Source organism: Erythrolamprus reginae, chromosome 4, assembly GCF_031021105.1.
Source record: "Erythrolamprus reginae isolate rEryReg1 chromosome 4, rEryReg1.hap1, whole genome shotgun sequence".
NCBI classification, from domain to species: Eukaryota; Metazoa; Chordata; class Lepidosauria; order Squamata; family Dipsadidae; genus Erythrolamprus; species Erythrolamprus reginae.
The window spans coordinates 554159-576402 of NC_091953.1; the positions used below are offsets into that span (position 1 = coordinate 554159).

The following is a 22244-nucleotide window of genomic DNA, read 5'->3' on the forward strand; positions in this document are numbered from 1 at the left end:
CTAGGATGCACGAGAGTTTGTTAGCTTTTCAATGGCCAAACTGATATCTCCTTCTGTGTCCATGAGAGCCTGCAGGTTCAGGTCCTGGTTGGGGAAGCCCATCGCCCTGAGCTGCTCCAGCTGGACCTGGTAAAGGGCCTCCGGAGCTTGCTGTTCCATGTCCTCCTCCTCCTCCTCCCCCTCCTCCTTCTCTTCATCGTCCGCTTTGGACGCGTTGCTCTCCAGCTCTAGGCTTTCCTCGATGGAGATGAAGCTCTCCGCTTCCGAAGACGGGCTCTCTCCTTCCTCGGAGTCCTCCATGCTCTCCAGGTCAACGTCGGGGTCGGTCAAGGCTTGCAGGAAGTCGGGGACTTCCCTGGTGAGGATCAGCAGGCTCATCTGCAACTGGAGGAGCGCCTGGACCGCCCGGGGGTTGGTCAGCAGCAGGGCAGAGGCTGATTTGGCCAATTTGGACGGGAGCTGCTGCGGCCACTCCTGAGACGGAGGAGGACCCCCGTTCCTCACCGGGGAACTGCAGTGACCAAGGAACACCTGAGTGGGGCCGTTGGGCTTTGTGAGGGCGTTGGAGATGTTCTGCATGAATTCCAGGTTGTCCGTGAGCTGATGAACCATGTTTTGGATACTTTCCGTCTTGCTAGGTCCTGGCCGGACTCCGGGGCCCAACGCTAGCAGGATGTAACCTTGCTCAGCGCCGTTACCAGGGTTGCTGATGTCGCCGTTACATATGTTGTCACCACCGCTGCTATTCGGTTGGGGGGCCCAGGGGTTCGGCAGGGGTTCCCTGTTCTCTGTCCGGGAGAGGGGGCTGATCCCCCCAGGGGACGGTTTGGCGTCCGAGAGGGGAAACGAACTGCCCTGGAACTGGGCCTGCACCGCGTTCAGCATCGGGACCTCAATGTCGTTGTAGAGCTGTTGCAAGGCGCTGTAACCCCCCGGGGTGCTCTCTAGGTTGCTCAGGGCTCGGTCGTGGTTCCTGATGATCTCATCCATGACAGCTGGGCTGGTGGCCACGTCAATCATCTCCCGCAGGAATTCGGAGTTGTTGAGGATGTGGTTGATCTCGGGGTTCTGTTCGGCCAGCTGCTGCATCTGAGGCACAGACATGATCATCTGCCGGAGCTGTTCAGTGTCCCCAAAGAGGTTCTGCACGAAAGGGTGCTGCATCACTTCGATGATGAGCTCCTGCCGCGTCGCGTCCTGCTCCTGGGCCTCGCTGACAAAGTCCGTGACGTCTTGGGCGTTCAGGTCTAACACGTTCATGCCGGTGACCCCAATGAGGAAGCCCAGGAGGAGCGGGTTGCTGTTCAAGGCGGAGGCGTCCAGGTTCAGAGTGACCATCTGCAGCAGAAGGTTCTCCATGGTCTGGGCCACAATTTCATGGCAGGAGGCCATCAGGTCTTCGGGCTGGCTGCTCCAATCCGAAAGGTCCAGGCTGTGTTCCAACAAGGAGCTCTCGCGAGCAGCTGGCATTGATGGGAAGGCGTTGGGCACGGCTGGAGTGTCCCCTGGGCTGCCTGAGGGCTTCCGCTGGGACTTGATGAAGAGGTGGACTTTGGAGCCATCACCAATCTTGCGCTGCACAAGCGTGTCCTGGTCATTGAGAATCTCACCCGCAAAGATGAGGGACAGCTGCTCGGGAGGGGTTTTGAAGCGGTCAGCTATCAGTTTCTTGAAGTCCTGGACACGGGTGCTGTCGGCCACCTCAAATTGCTCCTTGCGCTTGAGGGTCTTGACCGTGACTCTGACGACCCGGCCTCTGTGGTTTGCAGCGGCCCCGGGGGCTCTTTTGCTCTCGGACATGGCCGCTCAGAGGCTGCGGCCGCGGTCGGGGTGGTGACACGGGGCCTTTCGAGGAGGAGGAGAGCCGAGGCTGAGGGAGAAAGAGGAGGGAAGCGGGAACTCTGTTTCCAGGGAAGCAGCGGTGCTTGTGAGGAGGTGGGAAGGGGCCAGTGGTCTCCTGCCCCCTTGTGTCTCAGCACCAGCCAAGGCCAGAGCACACATACCAGCGAGATGTTGCCCTTCTCTTCCGTGGCTCACAACCTGGCAGGGCCCTTCATTTTCCTTTCTTCCCCTCTGCTGCTGCCCGGGACATTTCTTCTCCCTGGACTCGGCTGGACTGTGATCTCAGTGCTGACCTCACAGAGATCTGTGACACATGCGGGTGGACCACCACATCTCCAGGGGCCTTTCTGCCCTCCCCATGAAGTTTGGACCCCCTCACCCTCCACCTCCGCTAAGGGCGGAGTCCAGGCCCTGCTCCTTGGGCCCTTTGCCACTCTGGTCCTGCACCCGACCACACCACACACACACACACACGGATATCACAGGAGTCATGGGCGGCCTTGGCTGTCTCTCCAATCACCTCTAGCCAACCAAGGACAATACTTCTAGCAGGGTTGAAACCAGGGGGTCTTTCTGGTGGTCTTGGAGCTTGGCTGTCTTCTTGCAGAGGTTTCATGACCCAAACTAGGGAACAACATCAGTGCTCATGCTCTCCTGCAAACGTTTCACGACCCACTTAGGTAACAGAACCACAGCACTTAGACTTCTATCCCGCTTCCTGGTGCTTTCCAGGCCTCTCTAAGCGGTTTGCAGAGACTCAGCCTATTTGCCTCCCACAATCGGGGTCCTCATTTGACCCACCATGGAAGGACAGAAGGCTGAGACAACCTTGAGCCGGTGGTGAGATTTGAACTCTGAACTACAGCTGGCAGTCAGCAGAAGTAGCCTGCAGTACCACACTCCAACCACTGCGCCACCTTCAGCGCTAGAAGGGAGGGAGGAGGGTTTGCTCCCTGTTTCTGCTCTGCTCTCCAGCACTGGCGAAAATGTTCCCTCATTCGGTCCTGAACCATCTGCAAGAACCATCGGCAGCACCAAGGACCCGGCCATTCAACCCTGAGCTCCAAGCATTCCCTCCTGACGACACACTGATGGTGCCCAGCCTGAATGGCCGGCCTTGGCCTTTTCCCCCTGCCCTCTGGGCAAAAGAGAACGCAGTGCCCACTGCCTCACCCACGTGACCTTGTGTGTCTCCCCTCAATCTCCTCTACAGGCCAAACATCTGCAGGCCTCCTGGGTCTCTTCCAGATGTTTTACCTCCTGGAGTTGACTTGAGGAACCCAGAAGGCCCTGGACAAAGCAACCAGTCCTGCCCAGACTCTCCCAGAGCGCGTGGAGAATGTGCCCCCTTGAAGAGGGAGGGAGGGAGGGATTTGCTCGTCCCATTTCAATGCCAACGGGGGCCCACCACCATGCATTTCTTCCACAGTGTTTTTTTCTTCCAGGAGGGAACCATTTGGGGCCCCTAGGAGGTTATCCTTGCAAATTCCTCCCCACATTCTCCTCTTTGGGCTCAAGGGAGGGACCCGAGGAAGAGGAGGAAAGAGGGGGAGGAGGAGAAAGAGGAGGAGGAGGAGAAAGAGGAGGAGGAGGAGGAGAAGAAGAAGAAGAAAGGAGGAGGAGGAGGGAGGAGGAGGAAGAGGAGGAAAGAGGAGGAGGAGGAGGAGGAGAAGAAGAAGAAGAAGAAGAAAGAAGGAGGAGGGGGGAGGAGGAAAGAGGAGGAGGAAGAGGAGGAGGAGGAGGAGAAAGAAGGAGGAGGAGGAGGAGGAAGGAGGAGGAGGAGCTATCAGGAAGGTTCTGCCAATCAAGGCCTGGTCCTCCTCTCCCCAAAGCAGCCCTTAAGTCCTTCAGCCAGAGTTGCTACAGAGTAGCCTTTCAGGGTCAGACTTTGTCCTGATGGGAATGACCAGGCGAGAAAAGTCTGTTTGTCTTTTCAGTTCTGGTTTATAGCGTGGAGCGGATGTGGAAGAACAACGGACGGGAATGTTGCCCCCGGCGCAGAGGAGGAGTTCTCCTGGCTTCCCTCTGACTTCCTGCAACTGCCTCTCTTGGTGCCGTGTGGGAACGGCGGCTCTCCAACCGGAGCGCTGGGCCGCCAATCTGACCCTGGAGTTGGTGAAGTCCCTCCCTTCCTGGGAGAAGGCGAGAGAGGAGACATGGGGCCCCTACTCCAAAGTAGCCGGTTCTTCTTCCAGGGGAGATCCAGTGGTGGAGGCTCCGGTCGCAGCGGTGTGTCCCAGCCCCTTCAGGCGCAGCATGAACCAGGGTATGAGCACGGGGGCTTCGTCCATCAGCATCTGCAGGCCCTGCTCCATCTGCACCCAGGCCTGGATGGCCTTGGGGTTGGACAAGGCGGCCACCATCTCCGGCCGCTGCATCTGCCGATAGAAGTGTTGCAGCTGCTGCTGGACGCGGTCCTGGCGGGCGGCCTGCATCCCTTCGGAGGCCAGCAGCGCGTTCTGCATGAGGGAGAGCATCACGCGCTGGGTGTAAGCATGGCAGAGGTTTACAATCAGCGCCTGGATACCCCCCACGTTGCCCAGCCCTGCCCCAGGGTTGACCCCCAGGCTGGGCAGGGAAGGGCTGAGCGGATCGGGAAGGCTGCCAAAGAGGCTGCTTTCGTCGTTGCTTGAGTTGTTGGTGCAAAACCTCCCGTAGGTGTTGGAGAGCGGGAAAGAGTCGGACCCCTGGGAGGCTGCCCCCTCACCATGCTCGGTGCAAGGGCTCCTGGCCAGGGTGACATAAGGGCTGGAGGTGGCCAGGGGGTCCTGGCCCACATTCATCCCTGGCTCCTGAGCCTCCCCGTTGAGCTGCCGCAAGGGGTTGTCTCCACCGGGAGTGTTGCTCTGAATGCTAACCAGGAGCGGCTCTGGATTCTTCAGGTCCTGCTCCGCTTCGGGGCTCTTGGCGAGGTCCATAATTTCCCTCATCTTGTCCAAGATCACCCGCATGATGCCCATGTTGTTCAGAATGTGACAGATGGCAGGGAACTGTTGAGCCAGCTGCTGGACCTCCGGGTTGGCCAAGATCAGCTGCCGCACCTTCTGAAGAACCATCTCTGAGGTCGGCATCTGGTGCCACTCGGGGGCCCCCCAAGAATCCTGGGAGATCACGTTCAAGGCGGGCAGGGACAGACTGGAGCCGGTCGGTGCCAGGGCGCAGCTCGACATCAACTGAGTGGAGTCTTCCGGGTCTGTCCTCAGAGGCCGGATGACCAGGTGGACCGTCATCCCATCACCGATCCCGCACTGCCAGAGGGTGCGCTGGTCCTGCAAGATCCTCCCAAAGAACACCAGAACCAACTGGCGTGTCTCACACTTGAAGTGCCGCGAAAGTTCCTCCTTGAATTGCCGGATGGTCGTTTCCCGAGGCAGCGCGAACTGGACGCTGCCCTTGGGAGATTTCGTGGTGACACAGATGAAGCCGGGGTTGGAGGCCAGGCCGAGGCAGATGTGGGGGGCGCCTTCTTGGTGCATGTCCAGGGTCCCTGTAGTGCACGGAGGAGGAGGAAGAGGAGGAGGAGGGGCCTGCATAGAGGAGAAACACGGCCGGGGTCTCTGGCCTTGCTGAACCAAAGGATTGCGAGGGTCTCAAGTCTCCAAGGTGGATGGACTTTCTCTGACGGGAGGTGAACCGGCACCCTGAAAGCAACGCATGGGTGGGTGGGTGTCAGCGCCCCCTCCCAGACCTCCGTTTCTCCCCCTCCTCTTACCTTCCTTCCTTCTTGCTAAGCCAAGGAGCTGCTCCCTCCATTATCCCAGCCTGGGGGAGGGGGGTTCTCACTGTGACATCACCCGGTGTCACCCCATGGCCAGGCCGGTCCAAAGAGCCCCCAGGAGCCACTCGGGGGCCCTGAGCCCTCTTGTCCTCCCCAGGGTTGGAGGGCACGGAGAGGGCAGGGGGAGAGTCAATTCTAGAGGTTGAGGAGGAGGGGGTCCTTCATCTCTCCAGAAGCCATCTGCCATCCCATAATAGGCTGGGTGATAGAGGGAGGAGCCTTGGAAAGAGGCTTGGACTGCAGCATTGCAGGCTGACTCTGACCTGCCCACAGTCAGGAGTTCGATACTGACCGGCTTCAAGGATGACCCAGCCTCCCAGTCTTCTGAGGTCAGTAAAAGGACAAAAAATGATTGTTGGGGCCAAGAGGTCCACTCTGCACACACTCCCAGGAGGAAAAGAGACTCGGTGGTGCAATGGTTGGAGTGCAGGAGCACCAGGTTCCCTCCTCCCCTCCTTCCGAGGGGGCTCAAATGGGGACCCCGAGCGAGCGAGCGCTGGGGGAAAGAGGCTGACCCTCTGCAAACCCCTTAGAGGGGGCTGGGGAAGCACCAGCAGAAGCGAAGCCTTTTCAAGGAAAACCATCCAGAAAGTCCCTTGGGAAAAGACCCCCCCACCTCCGGGAGTCCCGGGACAATGACTCTTGGACTTAATGCAAGAGGCGGGAGCATGGAAGGGGGTCAGGGGCTCACACGCAACCCCCCTCTCCCCCCTCCCCCCCGTGGAAGGCGCAGCCCCAGATTTCTCCTCTCAGAAAAGAATTTATTTGGTTTGGTTTGGTTTGGTGTGTTTGGTGTGGTTGGGTTGGGTTGGGTTGGGTTGGGTTGGTTGGGTTGGGTTGGGTTGGTTGGGTTGGGTTGGGTTTAATTTAATAATTTAGTTGTTTGGCTTAGTTTAATTTAATTTTAATGTAATTAATTTAATTTTAATGTAATTAATTTAATTTTAATGTAATTAATTTGATTTTAATGCCATCCTTCTCCTTTTCTATTTTATCAATTTAACTTTATGTCTATTAGAATATGTAAACAAAGTTCTTCTTTTCAATTAGAATATTAGTTTGATTTAAAGATTTAAGATTTTATCCTTTTTTCTGTATTAAAAATTGACTTCAAGAAAAGGGGTAATTGTAACCCCTAATATGTGTTTAAATGTTTGTAAGTTTGTATGTCTTTTTTATTGAAAATTAATAAAGTTTATTTAAAAAAAGACTCAGGGCAACTTACAACATGCTAGCAATAGCACTTTTTCACAGAGCCAGCATATTTGCCCCCCACCATCCGGGTCCTCATTTGACCCCCCTCGGAAGAATGGAAGGCTGAGTCAACCTTGAGCTGGTGGTGAGATTTGAACTGCTGACCTACAGATCTACAGTCAGCTTCAGTGGCCTGCAGTACAGCACTCTACCAGCTGCGCCACCCCAGCTCATTAATTTAATATTTTATTTAATTTATTAATTTAATTTTAATAATTTTAATTTTAATAATTTTAAATTTAATTTAATTTAATTTAATTTAATTTAATTTAATTTAATTTAATTTAATTTAATTTAATTTAATTTAATTTAATTTAATTTAATTTAATTTAATTTAATTTAATTTAATTTAATTTAATTTAATTTAATTTAATTTAATTTAATTTAATTTAATTTAATTTAATTTAATTTAATTTAATTTAATTTAATTTAATGCCACCCAACTCTTTGCGGACCAGACGCCTTGAATGTTGTGAGAGGTTTTGACCATTTGGCGAAGAAGTGAATTCAGTCCGGGCCCAAGTTCCCCAGGCAACAGGAGACGTGGTGAAAGATTTAAAGCTTTTAATCAGAAACCATGAAGTCCATTCCTTTATGTCGCATGCGCCCAGACGCTGCCCCCAAAGGGACCCATCCACCCCGCCCAGGGCTCAGCCCCGGCACTTCAGAGCTTGTACGTCTGCTGCTTCGAAGGAGGCTGTTGTGCCGAGCAGCCCCGCAGATGGACCCCGATTGGGGGGCTGCAGAAGAAGTCGTCCACCGCCAGGCTCTGCCAGATCTCAGGGGCGGAGAAGTCCTCCTTGTCCTCCGGGCCGTGCGGGGCCACAATGTCGCAGAGAGACGTGATGGAATACGATCTGCGCAGGGGCCGCTCGGATCGGCCGTGTCTCTCGGTTGCCGTCGGTTCGTCCGTCACCAAGGCCTGAAGCCTCTGCTGGATGTCCATCAGCCCCCGCATCTCCTTAGGGCTCCAGCTTGCCAGGAGGACATCTGTGCTTTGGAGCTGCTGCAATAGGGCCAGAATCTGCTCCCGGGAGCTTCTGGAGGTGGCCACGTACCTCTGGGCAGCTTTGCCCACCACGTCTGAGCTGAGGCCCGGACCGGTGGGGTTCCTGGAGGGCCCGCCGGCCATGCTCTGCACGAGGTGCTTGATGATCTGGTGGAACAGGGTCTTCACCGCCGCCGAGGCCAGGTGGCCCGTCTCGCCTCGCAGGTTGCCACTTTCCCCTCTGCTGTGGTCATTGCCACCAGCCGTGCCAACGTTCTGGCCACTAGACCTCGGGGGCCACGGTTTGGGGGAAGGCAGCTGCTGCTGTCTGGCCCGTCCAGACTTCTCGCTCTGGTCAAAGGAAGGCTGGTGGCCTCCCAGGGCTCCCGACCAGACGGTGGGGGCCGATCTCTTAGGGAGGGCCTTCTGCACCAGGCCCTGCACCTTGGTCAGCACCTCCTGCAAGGCCGTGTTGCCGTCCCCGCTGGGGACGCTGCCCGGACAAGGCTGAGCGTGCGGTGGGGATTTGATGATCTCCCGCACAGCCGCTGGGTTCCTGGCCAACTCCAGCAGCAACCGCATGCCTTCCGGGGAGCTGAAGACGTGGCTGATCTCGGGGGCCTTCTGGATCACCTGCCGTATCTGGGGGCTTTTGGTGGCCAGCTTCTTCATCAGGTCAGGGCTAGAGAGTTTGCTCTGGATGAAGGGGTTCTCCAGAAGCTGCAGCATCAGATCGGGGTTGGACATCAACTGGTTCTGGAAGTCCGTGAAATTGGCCGTGTTCAGGCCCAGGCTGGCCGTCAGTTCCCGCAAACCGTCACTGGCGAATGAATCATTCCTGGGGGCTTTGGGGTCGGGGCCCAGGTCAGCCGGAAGGGTGGGCCCCTGCTGGGTCGGACCCCTTTGTTGGGACCGGACAACGACGTAGACAGCAGCGTTGTTGTCCAGGTGGATCCCGTGCTGGGCTAGGGACTTGTGGTCTTTCAGGATCCTCCCGGTGTAGACCAGCACGATTTGGGAAGGAGAAGAGGACAAGTGCCGGGCGACGTGCTCCTTGAATTCCCTGACCAGCATGTCCTTGTGGACCAGAAACTCTTCCTTCTGCCAGGGCGTCTTCACAATTATCCGGACCACCTGAGGCTCCTTGGTGGACCTGAAGTCGACGCCCGGGATGACCTGGCTTTCCACCATCATGCCCCCAAGTTTTTCTCCTCTTTCTTCTGGGAAAAGAATGAAGGCCAAGCAAGCGGGGACCAGCGATCTCCCTCGGCTGTGGCCGGTCCGAGTCAGAGGGCGCCGCTCATCCCAGCCCAAAGCGCCCCTGCCCGGCTTCCTCACTCTGCCCACACGCAAGCTATGGGTCTCCTCTTCTACCTGCGGCTCCCACCCACCCACAGGAGCACCACGCCAACCTTCTGAGGTGGAACCTGCCGTCTGTGATGTCATTGTGGAAGCCACTGGCTGGACCTCAGCCCGGCCTTCTCGGCCAGTGAGGGCGGACCTGGTGCCACAGGTGGCGTGTGCAGCCATATCTGCCATTGCCCTCGCTCGGCTCCAGCACCCACGTGCGCGGATTTTTCGCTAGCTCTTGGAAGGTATTTTTGGCTTCCAAGGCACTGGAGCCTGGAGAGGAGGAAAAAGGGGCCTTCCGGGCCCACCAGACGTTGGGAAACGGGCTGTTTCTGGCCTCCAGGGGGACAGGGGAGGCCAATTTTGCCCTTCCCAGGCACTGAATGATGGGTGTGGGCACTCCCGCAAGCGCAATAGTGTGTGCCATCACTGTCCCAGGCAGTCCAGGGGGGAGTTCTGGGGGCAGGGAGCCCTCCCCCGGGGCCAACCCATGCAAGCCACAGGTGGCAAAGCCCCTTCCCCTCACAAGACAAGACAACAGCTGCACGTCCTGCGATCTTCTTCCCACAAGTGGCGCTGGGCAGGAAATTGAGTGGAGTGGTCACAGGCTCAATGTGGTCCCCTCCACTGTCAGCAGCCCGCCCGCCCCCCCTTCAAAGTTCACACACACCCTCCCCCAATTAATCGTGTCCTCTTGCTGGCTTTGGAGTGACATCTGATGGTGCAGCAGCCAAGCATAAGAACCTAAGAACCTAAGAAGAGCCCTGCTGAATGGGGCCAAAGCCCCTCAAGTCCAGCATTCTGTGTCCCACAGTGGTCCCCCAAATGTCAAGGGGGATCTTGAGCAGAAAGAGAAGGCAAGACCCTCCCTTTCCTTTGACCCCCAACAAATGGGACTCAAGGGAACCCTGCCTGCCTCCACCAACACAGAGGTGGCACATGGACCTCCGTTTCAATCACAATCTATGATACACTTGGCCTCCATGAATCTGTCTCATCCTGCCTTGAAGCTATCAAGTCTGACAGCTGTCACGACCTCTTCTGGAAGGGAATTCCATCAACCAAGGACCCTCTGGGTGAAGAAATATTCCCCTTGATTTGTCCTCGCTTTCTCACCTGTGAGCTTTAGCCCCCTCGTCCTAGTGTTGTGTGATGGAGAAAAGGGTTTTTCTCCATCCACCTTTTCCATCCCATGCAGGATTTTATACCCTTCGATCAAGTCCCCCCTTCAACGCTTCCGCCTTTCAAGGCTGAAGAGACTGAGGCCTTGCAACCTGGTTTCCTAAGGGAGGGGCTCTAAGGCCCCCCCTGGAATGCTGCACCCCGTTTTATTCCCCACAAAAGACGTGGGAGGCTTTGGGGGAAAGTGCAGAGACCAACGAGGCCCTGGGGACGAAAGCATGGGAAGAACGGCGACAGGAATTGGGCATGGCCAGTCCAGGACTCGTGGGGGGGGCAGGATAGCAGCGTTCCAGTCGGGGGGGGGCATTCTAACTTACCTTGCTTCCTCCTATACCACGTGGCCAGGCAGTGGCAAAAAAAAAGTAAGCTGGAAACAAGTTGGCAACAGCCGGCACATTGCCCGAAACGGCAGGTGCAGATTCCACCTCAGAAGGGGGGGGAAAACCACATTTTTTTTAAAAAAAATCTTTTTTAAAAATGCAATTTTTTAAAAAAAGATGGTGGCGCCCACAAACCACCACCAAACAAACTGGTTCTGTGACGTCATTATGGCATCACCATTGAATTGCTACCAGTTTGAGCAAACTGGTTCGAGCAAAGTGATTTTAATAGGAAAGTGAACACCAGAAGAAGGGGCCACCATCTGAGGTCAGTTGGGAGAAAGATCAGAAGCCACGGGAGAAAATATGATTTGACTGAAAGAGGAGTAGATGCTTGGAACAAACTCCCAGCAGACGTGGTTGGTCAATCCACAGGAACTGAATTGAAACATGTCTGGGATAAACATAGATCCACCCTAAGATAAAATACAGGAAATGGTGTCAGGGCAGACGAGATGGACCCTGGGGTCTTTTTCTGCCTATGTCTCTCTCTATGCCCCCCAACTCCCAAAGGACTCTGGGCAATTTACAACAAGGACAAATATAAAACAGTTTGAAAGAACAATTTAAAACCTCTTATAAAAAAAACATTTGCACCAGGGCCCCAGGGCAGCCGGCAGAGCCAGGCCTTCAAGGCTTTCCGGAAGGTCACGGGAGTGGGGGCAGTATGGGGCCACACCACAGAGAAGGCCCTCCCCTGCAGTCCCGCCAACCGACATTGCTTAGCCGATGGGACCCGGAGGAGGCTGACCCTATGGGCCCTTATCGGTCACTGGGAGCTCTGGGGCAGAAGGCGGTCCCGAAGATGGTCCCCTTATCCGAGACTCTGCCCACGATTCAGCCATCCCAGCCTTGACCATCCAGCCCTCCCTCCACCCTGCTTCTTCCCACCCTCCAAGCACGGGCTGGGTCTGGGCTGGGTCTGCAGCCGGCCAAGTGTTCCTGAGCAGACAGACACCCACCCACCCATGCAGAGGGGACGGAGGGAGGGAAGGGGGGGCATATTCTTCGTTGGAAGGAATCTTTGAGCAAAGAGCTCCCACAGGAGCCACGAATCAGGCCACGGAAGGACATGGGGACACATGGGGGGAATGGGGGCCCAAGTTGGCTCTTCTGTGACATGTGGACTTCAATTCCCAGGATTCCTCAGCTAAGCAACATTAGCTCAGGAATTCTGGGAGTTGAAGTTCACAAACCACAGAAGAGGCGACTTTGCCCATCCTTGGCCTGGGGCAAAACAAGGAAGTCTCCGGCGTTCTCCGGGTGGGCCCCAATTCACCTAGCTCCCTCTTGTGGTTCTGGGGAGAAGTGTCCCCCCTCTCAGCCTTCGGGAGTGGGGTTTTGTGCTCACATCAGTCCAGCAGCCCCCCCCTCCATGCATGACATTGCAAGACGAAACCTCTGTTGGCTGAGCAACCCAGAGCAGGAGCCCTTCACCGAAGTGCACAGCCCCCTCCCCAAATGCTTTCAAGAGATTCACAGGGGGGTGGGAAGCCATGCAATGCTGGGAGGAGGCCAGAAAAAATGCCCCAAAGACACAATCCTTCTGTGTCCAATCCCACTTGGCCAATAAAGAAGTCTGTTCTGTTCTGTTCTGCTCTGTTCTATTGACCCAGCCCATCCAAAACTCTTTCAGGGGGGGGACACTTTCAAGGCAGCCGAAGGAGCCCCTGTGGTGGAAGAGTCAGCCAGAAGAGACCCGGAGAGCCCACAAGCGGCCCAAGGGAAGGGCAACTGACCGCTCTGCTGCCCATCCCAGCAGCTGCCTGTAACCTTCCTCCTGACTCAAGAGGCCCCACGCCAGGCAAGGAGGGGAGGGAGGGGGGCAGCTTTATTTTATTTTATTTTATTTATTTATTTTTCAAATTTATAGGCCACCCTTCTCCTGGTGGACTCAGGGTGGCGTGCAACAATAAAATGACTACAAAAAACTTAAAAATACATAAAATAAAAATGAATACAAAATGTAAAGCAGACATACAACCATCACTCATTCATTCTACTGGCCGGAGCAGAGTGGGGTCACCCAATGGCACAACTCTGTGTTCAAAGCCTTTCGGAAGGCCAGGAGGGGGGGCAGTGTGACTCTCTGGGGGGAGCTGGTTCCAGAGGGCCAGAGCCGCAACAGAGAAGGCCCTTCCCTGCGGTCCTGCCAATTGCCATAGTTTGGCTGACAGGATCTGGAGGAGGCCGACTCAGGGCGAGCTAATCGGTTGCTGGGGCATGTGGGGCAGGAGATGACCCCGTGAATAACCTGGTCCTGACCCCTGTAGGGCTTTAGAGGTGAGAGCCAGCGCCTTGAATTGCATCTCGGAGACGGATCGGAAGCAAATGCAGCTCGCTGGGCTAATATGGGTGTGTCTGGGTATCGCATGATCGCAGGCTGGACTAAACTTTAATAGATTGACCGAGGAACAAGGCACTCCCGCCACTCCACCCCAGGGGAGAAGAGACAGAAGAGTGACCCCATCTCAAGACGTCTTGCTTCCTCTGACCTGGGGGTCCCTCTTCTCCCCCCCCCCCGAAGGAGGCAGCTCTCGTCCTGCCGCCCCCCCCCCCCCACTCAAGAGTCCCCCACCGGAGTTTGTTCGGGGCTCAGGAGCAGGTCCTGCCCAACTGCGAGAGCACATGGACGACCCTCTCCCGGATGGGCTTCGTTCGGACTCCGTAGACAATTGGGTTGAGCATGGGCGGCACGATCACGTAGAGGTCGGCCAGCAGGATGTGGATCCAGCTGGGGATGTTGTGGCCGAAGCGGTGGGTGAGGAAGGAGAAGAAGGCCGGCACGTAGAAGAGCAGGATGACCGAGATGTGGGAGCCGCAGGTGCGCAGAGCTTTGCGCCGGGCCTCCTTGCAGGGCAGCTGGAAGACCGCCCGGAGGATCAGCGCATAGGAGGCCGCGATCAGCACCACGTCGACGCCGGAGGACAGGAGGGTGGTTGTGAAGCCGTACCAGATGTTGACGGTGATGTCCCCGCAAGCCAGGCGGGCGATGCCCATGTGCTCGCAATAGGTGTGCGGCATTGTGCTGTGGCCACAGTAGGGCAGCCTCTTCAGCAGGAAGATGGGGGGGAACATGATGGCCAGCCCCCTGACCACGGCGGCAACGGCCACCTTCCCTATGGCGGAAGGCGTGAGGATGGTCAGGTAGCGCAGGGGGTCGCAAACAGCCACGTAGCGGTCAAAGGCCATGGCCAGGAGAATGGTGGACTCCGCGATGAAGCTGAAGTGGGTGAAGAACATCTGGGCAATGCAGGCGTCGAAGGAAATCTTCCTGGACCCGAACCAAAAGATGGCCAGCATCTCTGGCACGGTGGAGGTGGACAGCATGAGGTCAGAGACGGCCAGCATGGCCAGGAAGAGGTACATGGGCTGGCGGAGGCTGCGCTCTGTGGCGATGAGGAAGAGGAGGAAGGCGTTTCCCGCCAGAGCCACCACATACATCAGGCAGAAGGGGACAGAGATCCAGATGTGAGAGGCCTCCATGCCCGGGATTCCAGTCAGGACGAAGGTGATGGGGTCAAAGCTGCTGTCGTTAAGGACGGCCATGCGGGGGGGGGCAGCTTTGTCCAGTGGGATCCTGGGTCCTGCACAGGGGAGACAAAGCGAGAATCTGAGCGTCCACCCTCTTGAGTGGCCCTTGGGGCTCCCTGGTCAGGCTTCTTTCTTTTCTTCTGGATCAGTGGTTCTCAACCTTTCTAAGGCCCTGACCCCTTAGTACAGTTCCTCATGTTGTGGTGACCCGAACCATAAGTCTAGTGCCAATTCTCCCAATACAGTTTGAAGCTGATTGGCAGGAAGGTCAGAGGGACACCCCCACTGTCAACGCCTGATTGGTCAGATTGTAAAAATATGTCCCAAGATGCCAGAATAGAATCTTTAGTTCCTAATACCAGGGGAAATTTGTCTTTTCCCAGGGTCTCAGGGGACCCCCATGAAATAGTCATTCGACCCTCAAAGGGGCCCCGACCCCCAGGTTGAGAACCACTGTGGTAGATGTTTCCTCAACCTAACGACAGCGAACAGCCCTCCTTGTTAGTACTATATACATAACTGGTTTGGCAACATATATATCAACAAACTAACAATGTATGCTTAAATGTATTGAAGCACTACGAGCTTTAAGAGTTATTGTTGGAGATGGCCACCAGAGGGAGCTAGAAGTGTGACTCTCTCTCTCTGACTCTCTCTGGTTCTCTTTGCTCTTTCTCTGTGACTGCTGTAGTCATAGCTGTGTCTTCAAATGATGGTTTATGCATTTGTAAGCTTGTATTGTATGTGTATTGACTGATTTAACTAGGACTAGGACTGGTCAACTAAGAGATTTGCCAAAGTAAATAATATTTCATACACTTAATGTATCTGGATTGTACGGCTGAAGCATTGCTCGTATCTCTGGGTTATCGCTGGATATCGGCTAAAAGGCCACGTTTCCTTTGTCTATGTGTCTCTTTGACAACTCTGCCCACTCGTCAACACTCCTGACCAGCACTGATGGTGAGAAAGCAAGTGAGCACCAAGGCCAACTCAGGTCAACCCTGAGCTACAAACATTCTCCTTGATTGGCATCTCAAGAAGTTCTGACCAAGAGGGCCACCAGGCAGGACTGGTGAGAAGGACAGGAGGGGGAGGGGGAGAGGGAGGGGAGGAAAGGCAGGGAGGGAGGGTGACTTCCTCATCTGGCCCTGAGCAGAATAATCTCCAAGTTCTCCACCTGCTGCCTTTCGAATTTTAGCCTGAGTTTCCCCTCCCGCTGGTTCCCTTTCTCAAAGTTGTGAAACAGAGCTCTCCTCCTGGACTCTGGGGGGCCCCACGTACTGAGCCTCGGTGGTGCAGTGGTTAGAGTACAGCACTGCAGGCTGCTTCTGCTGATCACCGGCTGCCACCTGTTCAGCAGTTCAAATCCCACCACTGGCTCCAGGTTGACTCAACCTTCTGTTCTTCCCAAGTGGGTCAAATGAGGATTCAGATTGTTGGGGGCAAATAGGCGGAGTCTGTCAACCGCTTAGAGAGGGCTGCAAAAGCAGGTAGATGAGTCCAAGTGCTGAACCTACTCCTTTGGCTCCAGATTGCAGCTGGACTCATCAAGGAGGGGTCTTTCCCTCCCTGCCAACCCAGCCTGAGTCGCCCCCCTCGATTGCCCTGCTCTCGCCTACTGGTGCACAGGTCCTGCTCCCCCCTTCCTGGCTGACTCCCCCCTCCTTCAGGGCCCACCGGAACCCCCACCCCTTGCTGGCCTGGTCTCCCGCTGAGTCCCACCCTCCCTCTTTCTCCTTCGCTTTTGCTGCGGCTTCCTTGCCCCCTGTTGTCAGGACAGGGTAGAAAGGGCCGCTGCTCGAGGGGCTGTTGTCCCTCTGACCCTCGCCAGGCGGGAGGCCGCCTCGACCTGCCGCTGGGATCGGGCAGCGCGTCCAGGGAGGGAAACCCCTCGTGTCCGCAGGAAAGGCCGCGCGGGCAGGAATCTCACTCGGGCAGCTTCGGAAATGATTAACCGGGACAGGAGGGGATCGCCCGGGGCAGTTCCAGGCCCGCTTGGGAAAGGCGTCAGGGGACACAGGCGCCCTCCTCCCACCCCCACTCAATTAAGAGGCCCTGCCAAGGTCAGCCGACTCCACCCGCCCCCGCCCTTGAGCGGGTCAGGGGGACAAGAGGGCCACAGGCTGACGGACCCCCACACACACATACACACACACCGCCTGCGGGAGACTAGCGCGGCATCCCCGCCGGAAGACAGAAGGTCCTTCGAGGGCAGCCAGAAGCCCCTGCCAGCCAAGCCCCCCCACCCGCCCGCCCCCGCGCCCTCCGTCTGGGCCAGGAGCCCCTCGCAGCCAGCTGACCAGCCCTCCACCCAGCGCGCAGCCGGCGCGGATCTCTGCTCAGCCAAAGGATCGTGCGCGGACTCGTGCGCGGCCCGTCTCTGACGGGCCGACGGGGGTCTCGGAGCGCCCCCTCGGAGGCTGCGGCGCTACGCCAGCCGGCGCAAGGGAGCCCCTCCCCGGGCGCGCTCCGGTCGAGGCTCAGTGGCCGAGAGAGGCTACCTGTCCGACGCCGGGCTGCCGGCGGGCAGGCGGGGGCGGCGGGCAGGCGGGGGCGGCGGGCGGGGTCCCCGGCGCGGTGGGCTCACCGGTGGGGCGGAGGCGGCTGCGTGCCGCGCTGGCGCTCCTCGGGAAGGCTGCGGCCGCCTCGGGAGGGGAGCCGCTCTTATTGTCCGCCGCCTCCCCACCTGGGAACGCGGCCCACGTCCGCCCAGAGCCCCCCGGGGGCCGTTAACCATTAACCGGGCTGCGCGGCTTCCCGGCTGGCTGGCAGACGAAGTGGTAGTAGTAGCTATGCTAAACTCTGGGCTCCGCTTATGTATCTGCAGAGCAGCTAAGAAGAGGTTCAGAAGGAAGAAGAGCCTGGGGAGCCTCTCTCTCTCTCTCTCCCCCTCCCTTTCCTTTCTTCTTTCTTTCTTCAAACATGTATAGGAGGGTAGGAGAGAGAGCAGAGAGCCCGTCTGAAGATGCTCAAGGCAACTGCAAGAAGGAGAAGAGCTTGGAGGCCCAGGGGGCAAAGAGCCTCAGAAGTGGGCAGAAGAGGCCAAAAACAGACCCAAGGAAGCGGTGACCTGGGCAGGGCTGCAAGAGGGGGCTCCCGGGGCCCTTCGCTCCACTCTAAGTGCAGGTGAACATTACACAACTCAACAGTGGCGCTTGATGGTGAGACAGGCAGCATATCAAAGGATTGATAAATTTGGGGTGTTCCAAGCAATAAACCCTAAGACGGTGGGACCCTTGGTGACCTCTGAACTTGGCGGTTTTCCTGCAAGCATTTCATTACCCAACATTGATGATGTTCCCTAGTTGTGCCATGAGACGTCTTCAAGGAACCCACCCAGCTCAGGGAACACCAACTACAGCCCCAGGCGTCAATAAGCTTAGAGACAATCTGGGAAAGGTCCCCTGGAAGGAACTTCTAAAGGGCAAAACCACACAGGGAGCCTGGGAGGCCCTCAAAAACACAGCCATAGATGCCCAAAACAACTGCAAAAAACAGCCCCGGAACTGAACTCAACGTAAATAAAAACATGGTGAAGGACCTTGTGGGAGCTCAAAAGAACGGGCAGACACCATCGCAGAGCCACTACTCCTTATCTACCCAAAATCCTGGAACACAGGAGACCTACCGGAAGACTGGAAGCGAGCTGACGTAGTCCCCATCCAGAAAAAAGGAAAAAAGACTGACCCAGGAAACTACAGACCTATCAGTCTGACTTCTATACCTGGAAAAATACTGGATAAAGTAATAAAAAAAACCTTTGCCACTACCTAGAAACAAACAAGATAATAACCAACAGCCAACTTGGGTTTGTCAGAAACAAATCATGCCAAACCAATCCCATATTATTTTTCAACACCATAACCAGATCAATGGACCAACGCAATGCTGGAGACCTCATATACTTGGACTTCAGTGAAGCTTTTGATAAAGTAGATCACAATCTCCGAATCCACAAATTAGGAAAAAATGGGGTAGATTATAACACAAGTAGATGGATAAACAGTTGGCTGACGAACCGCACCCTTCTCCATCTTTTCCTCCATCTCTTCCCCCTTCTCCTCCTTCTTCTCCTCTTTGTTCTCGTCCTCGTCCTCTTCCTTCTCCTCCTCCTTCTCCCCTTCTCCTGCTTTTCCTTTTCTTCCTCCTTCTCCTCGTTCTCGTCCTCCTCCTCTTCCTTCTTCTCTTCCTCCTTCTTCTCCTCCTTCTCTTCCTCCTTCTCCTCCTCCTCTTCCTTGTCCTTCTCTTCCTCCTTCTCCTCGTCCTTCTCTTCCTCCTTCTCTTCCTTCTCCTCCTCCTCGTCCTCCTTCTCCTACTCCTTCTCCTCTTACTTCTCCTCCTTCTCCTCCTTATCTTCCTCCTTCTCCTCTTCCTCCTTCTTCTCTTCCTCACATTGATTATGTTTTATAGTTGGGTCATGAAATGCCTGCAAGAAAAACCACCCATCCCAGAGAGCACCAAGGACCCCACAGTCCTCCTCCTCTTCCTCCTCCTCTTCCTCCTCCTCGCACTGTTTATGTTCCATAGTTGGGTCATGGGATGCCTGCCAGAAAAACCACCCACCTGAGAGAGATCCCTGACAGGGAGAGGGGGGGGAGGAGGCGAGAGACAGACCCCCTCAGTTCAACCCTGAGCTGCAAATATTCTCTCTCTAGAAGGGGGAGGGGCTGCCTGCACCAAATTGGAGAAGCTGAGACCTCAACCAGGATGCTGAGGACCAGGTGAGGATGGGGGGGGGTTATTTTCCACCCGTCTCACATCTGTCTCTGAGTGGCCGGTGAAGTTAGAAGCCTCGCAGATGCTCCATGTTTCAATCGAAGCATCTTCAATGGGGCCTGGGAGACCATCTGTCCACTCCGGAAGTCAAGAGAGGCAGGATCAGGCCTTCCAGATGTTGAGCAAGGTCATAAGCAGCCCTGGGGACAGGCCTGTGCTCATGGAGGGGCAGAAAGGAGGTCACAGGAGGAGCATCAAAGGCGCCACCAGACGTCCTGACCGCCTCACTTGGCTTTCTGTGAAGGCTTCACGGTGCAGCCACCAAAGGCCCAGCGGGTTCAGCTACAGAACCAAAACGGAAGCTTTGGCCACTTGAAAAGCGCCTGAGATGTTCCCTTGTTTTATTATTATTTATTAGAGTTGGAAGGGACCTTGTAGGTCATCTAGTCCAACCCCGTGCTCAGGCAGGAGTCCCTACACCACTTCGGACAAATGGCCGTCCAGTCTCCCCTTGAAAGTCTCAAGTGTTGGAGCTCCCACAACCTCCGCAGGCAACGTCTGCTCCACCGGTTGATTCCTGCAACCGCTCTCCGTATGTTACCACCCTGGCTGCTCCCTTCTGCACTTTCTCCAGAGTTGCAATGTCTTTTTTTGTAGTGTGGTGACCAATACTGGACGCAGGACTCCAGGTGCTGTCTTACTAAGGCTTTACGGAGTGGTATTAGCCCTCCCTTGTCTTGGAGTGTCTTCCTCTGTTGATGCAACTCAGGATTGTATTGGCCTTTTTGGCTGCTGCTGGACATTGCTGGCTCCTATTTAGTTGGCTGTCCACCAAGACTCCCAGATCCCTCTCGCAGTCGCTGCTATTGAGTGGGGTCTCACCCAGTTTATATGTGTGGCTTTGGTTTTTCTTACCTATTTGATGGACAAATGGATAAGAACACCTCCCATGTTGGAAGTGAAACTCAGTCACTCAAACTGCAAATAAGTTTGATAATAATAGTAACACAGGCACCACAGGACGTCATCGATCGGGAGTGGTTGTCAGCTCATCTTTGTCTGTTGACACCTGCACTTAAAAAAGGCAAAACCCCAAGAACAGACGATCCTGCTCCAAAACGGGACCACAAGGGGTTGTCGTGTCTTCACCGGGGGGATAAATCCAGCCACCAGAGAGACGGGGCAAGAGAGATTCTTCCAGGAATATGGAAGCATCTGGGACGTTGATTTGACCTCTGCAGTGAAAGAGTCACAATCGAACATGTTTGCTAGGTGTTAAGGAGTACGGTAAGTGTGCAGAGGAATTTCTGAGTGGTCAAAGACGCACATACACTCAGCACAGCACACCAAGACAACTAGATACAAGAACCGTTTTTTCACTCTGCTAAACAAATAATTCAACACTGTCAAAGTTTTTTACTAAATCTGCACTTCTATTTCTACTAATTTTTTCTCATTGTTCCTATCACCCATCTCCTCCCACTTAGGACTCTATGACTGTTACTTGTTGCTTGTATCCTCAAGATTTTTATTAATATTGATTGTTTCTTCATTGCTTATTTGACCCCTATGACAATCATTAAGTGTTGGACCTTATGATTCTTGACAAATGTATATTTTCTTTTATGTCCACTGAGAGCATCTGCACCAAAGACAAATTCCTTGTGTGTCCAATCACACTTGGCCAATAAAATTCTATTCTATTCTATTCTATACACAGAGGAAATGTGGAGGTTTTACAGATACCCAGCTGATAGCCCAGAGATACTAATCATAATTCAGCAATACCATCCAGATACATTCAGCATATAAAATATTATTACTTTGACAAATACCTTAGTCAAGAACAATCCTAGTCAAACACAATTACATCAGCCAATACCTCTCAGTATATATACACAATACTATAAGCCTTAGTTGTTCCGCTTACAAATACAGTACATTTAACCAGCATTTGAACACACGGTTCTACATACAGCAGAGAATAGCCAAAAAGAGTCAGAGTCACACTGCTGGCGCCCTCTTGTGGCCATTTGTAACACTAGCTCTTAAAGCACTAGTGTTCTATTACATGTAAGCATACATTGCTGGTTTGTTCTGTATATTGCCAAACCCAACTAGTTATGTGCATAGTGCCAGCAATGCTAGGGGCTGCTCTAGAGGTGGAAGTGGTCAGGGGCCTTATTCTGATCGTTTTAGCAGCCACCATCCACAGAACGACAGAGGAAAAGCACCACCTAGTATTGGATCAAGTAATGTTCCAATATTTGAGGGTCTGCCACAGAGAGGAGGGGGCTCAGGCTATTTCCCAAAGCACCAGAGAGCCAGACAAGGAAGGGAGCTGACCCAGGAGAGATTCAACCTGGAAATAAGGAGGTGAGAGCAATCAACCAGTGGAACAGAAGTTGCCTTCTGAGCCGCCCCGAGTCTTCGGAGAGGGGCGGCATAAAAATCTAATAAATTATTATTATTATTATTATTATTATTATTATTATTATTATTATTATTATTATTATTATTATTGCCTGCAGAGGTGGTGAAGGCTCCGATCCTTGAGATTAGGCTGCCATTTGTCCGAAGTGGTGTAGAGACTCCTGCTTGAGTGGAGGGCTGGACTAGATGACCTACAGGGTCCCTTCCAACTCTAATAATAATCTAAACCTGTAAGATCAGAAAATGGTCTCATTGTAGAAACTTTGTCTTCTCGAGTCAGCTGGCAGGAAGCATCTCAGAGACTTCACCAGACAAACGGGAAGAAACACTTACAGATACACACGGGCCTGAACAAAGGGGCGGTTGAGAGTTTACCTCTTAGAATAGAATAGAATTTTATTGGCCATGTGATTGGACACACAAGGAATTTGTCTTGGTGCAGATGCTCTCAGCGTACATAAAATAAAATATACATTTGTCAAGAATCACGTGGTACAACACTTAATGGTTGTCATAGGGGTCATAGAGGGATTTAAAGAAGGCCATTTAAAAACTCTCGGCAAGGAAATCAGTGCCGCCTGGCTGTGCCGTGTGGGCATGCGCAGTGCCAAAAATTCAGAGAAATCCCTCCCCCCAAAAAAGCCAAAAACAAGTTGGGGGGGCATGCACATTGCAGGGAACTCAGAAAAAAAATCAGCAAAAAATCCCTCCAAAATCTCCCGGAAAATTCCCCCAAAAAGATGGCAGCGTCCACTGAGCGGCACCAACAGAACTGGGTCCTTCA

The 22244-nt window shown here is 54.5% G+C and overlaps 4 protein-coding genes across 4 annotated transcripts; all 4 read right to left on the reverse strand.

Moving 5' to 3' along the window:
• On the reverse strand, window positions 1–1800 carry LOC139167175 (ubiquilin-1-like). Its single transcript, XM_070751594.1, has one exon. It carries the CDS (start codon window positions 1798–1800, stop codon window positions 1–3), a length of 1800 nt encoding a protein of 599 aa, XP_070607695.1.
• Window positions 1801–4007: 2207 nt separating this feature from the next.
• On the reverse strand, window positions 4008–5375 carry LOC139167176 (ubiquilin-1-like). The gene has a single exon (XM_070751595.1). It carries the CDS (start codon window positions 5373–5375, stop codon window positions 4008–4010), a length of 1368 nt encoding a protein of 455 aa, XP_070607696.1.
• A 2110-nt stretch (window positions 5376–7485) lies between these two features.
• On the reverse strand, window positions 7486–9422 carry LOC139166146 (ubiquilin-1-like). The gene has a single exon (XM_070749351.1). The coding sequence runs from the start codon at window positions 9399–9401 to the stop codon at window positions 7539–7541; it is 1863 nt and encodes a 620-aa protein (XP_070605452.1). The 5' UTR covers window positions 9402–9422; the 3' UTR covers window positions 7486–7538.
• Window positions 9423–12604: 3182 nt separating this feature from the next.
• On the reverse strand, window positions 12605–17016 carry LOC139166147 (olfactory receptor 52B2-like). Its single transcript, XM_070749352.1, has 2 exons — window positions 16899–17016; window positions 12605–14361 (listed from the first exon to the last, which is right to left on the reverse strand). The coding sequence occupies exon 2, from the start codon at window positions 14321–14323 to the stop codon at window positions 13370–13372; it is 954 nt and encodes a 317-aa protein (XP_070605453.1). The 5' UTR covers window positions 14324–14361; window positions 16899–17016; the 3' UTR covers window positions 12605–13369.
• Between the last annotated feature and the right edge of the window lie 5228 nt (window positions 17017–22244).

What these genes read in the sequence shown, in the direction of transcription:
- LOC139167175 (XM_070751594.1), bottom strand. Translation starts at nt 1,800, where the DNA reads ATGTCCGAGAGCAAAAGAGCCCCCGGGGCCGCTGCAAACCACAGAGGC.
- LOC139167176 (XM_070751595.1), bottom strand. Translation starts at nt 5,375, where the DNA reads ATGCAGGCCCCTCCTCCTCCTCTTCCTCCTCCTCCGTGCACTACAGGG.
- LOC139166146 (XM_070749351.1), bottom strand. Translation starts at nt 9,401, where the DNA reads ATGGCAGATATGGCTGCACACGCCACCTGTGGCACCAGGTCCGCCCTC.
- LOC139166147 (XM_070749352.1), bottom strand. Translation starts at nt 14,323, where the DNA reads ATGGCCGTCCTTAACGACAGCAGCTTTGACCCCATCACCTTCGTCCTG.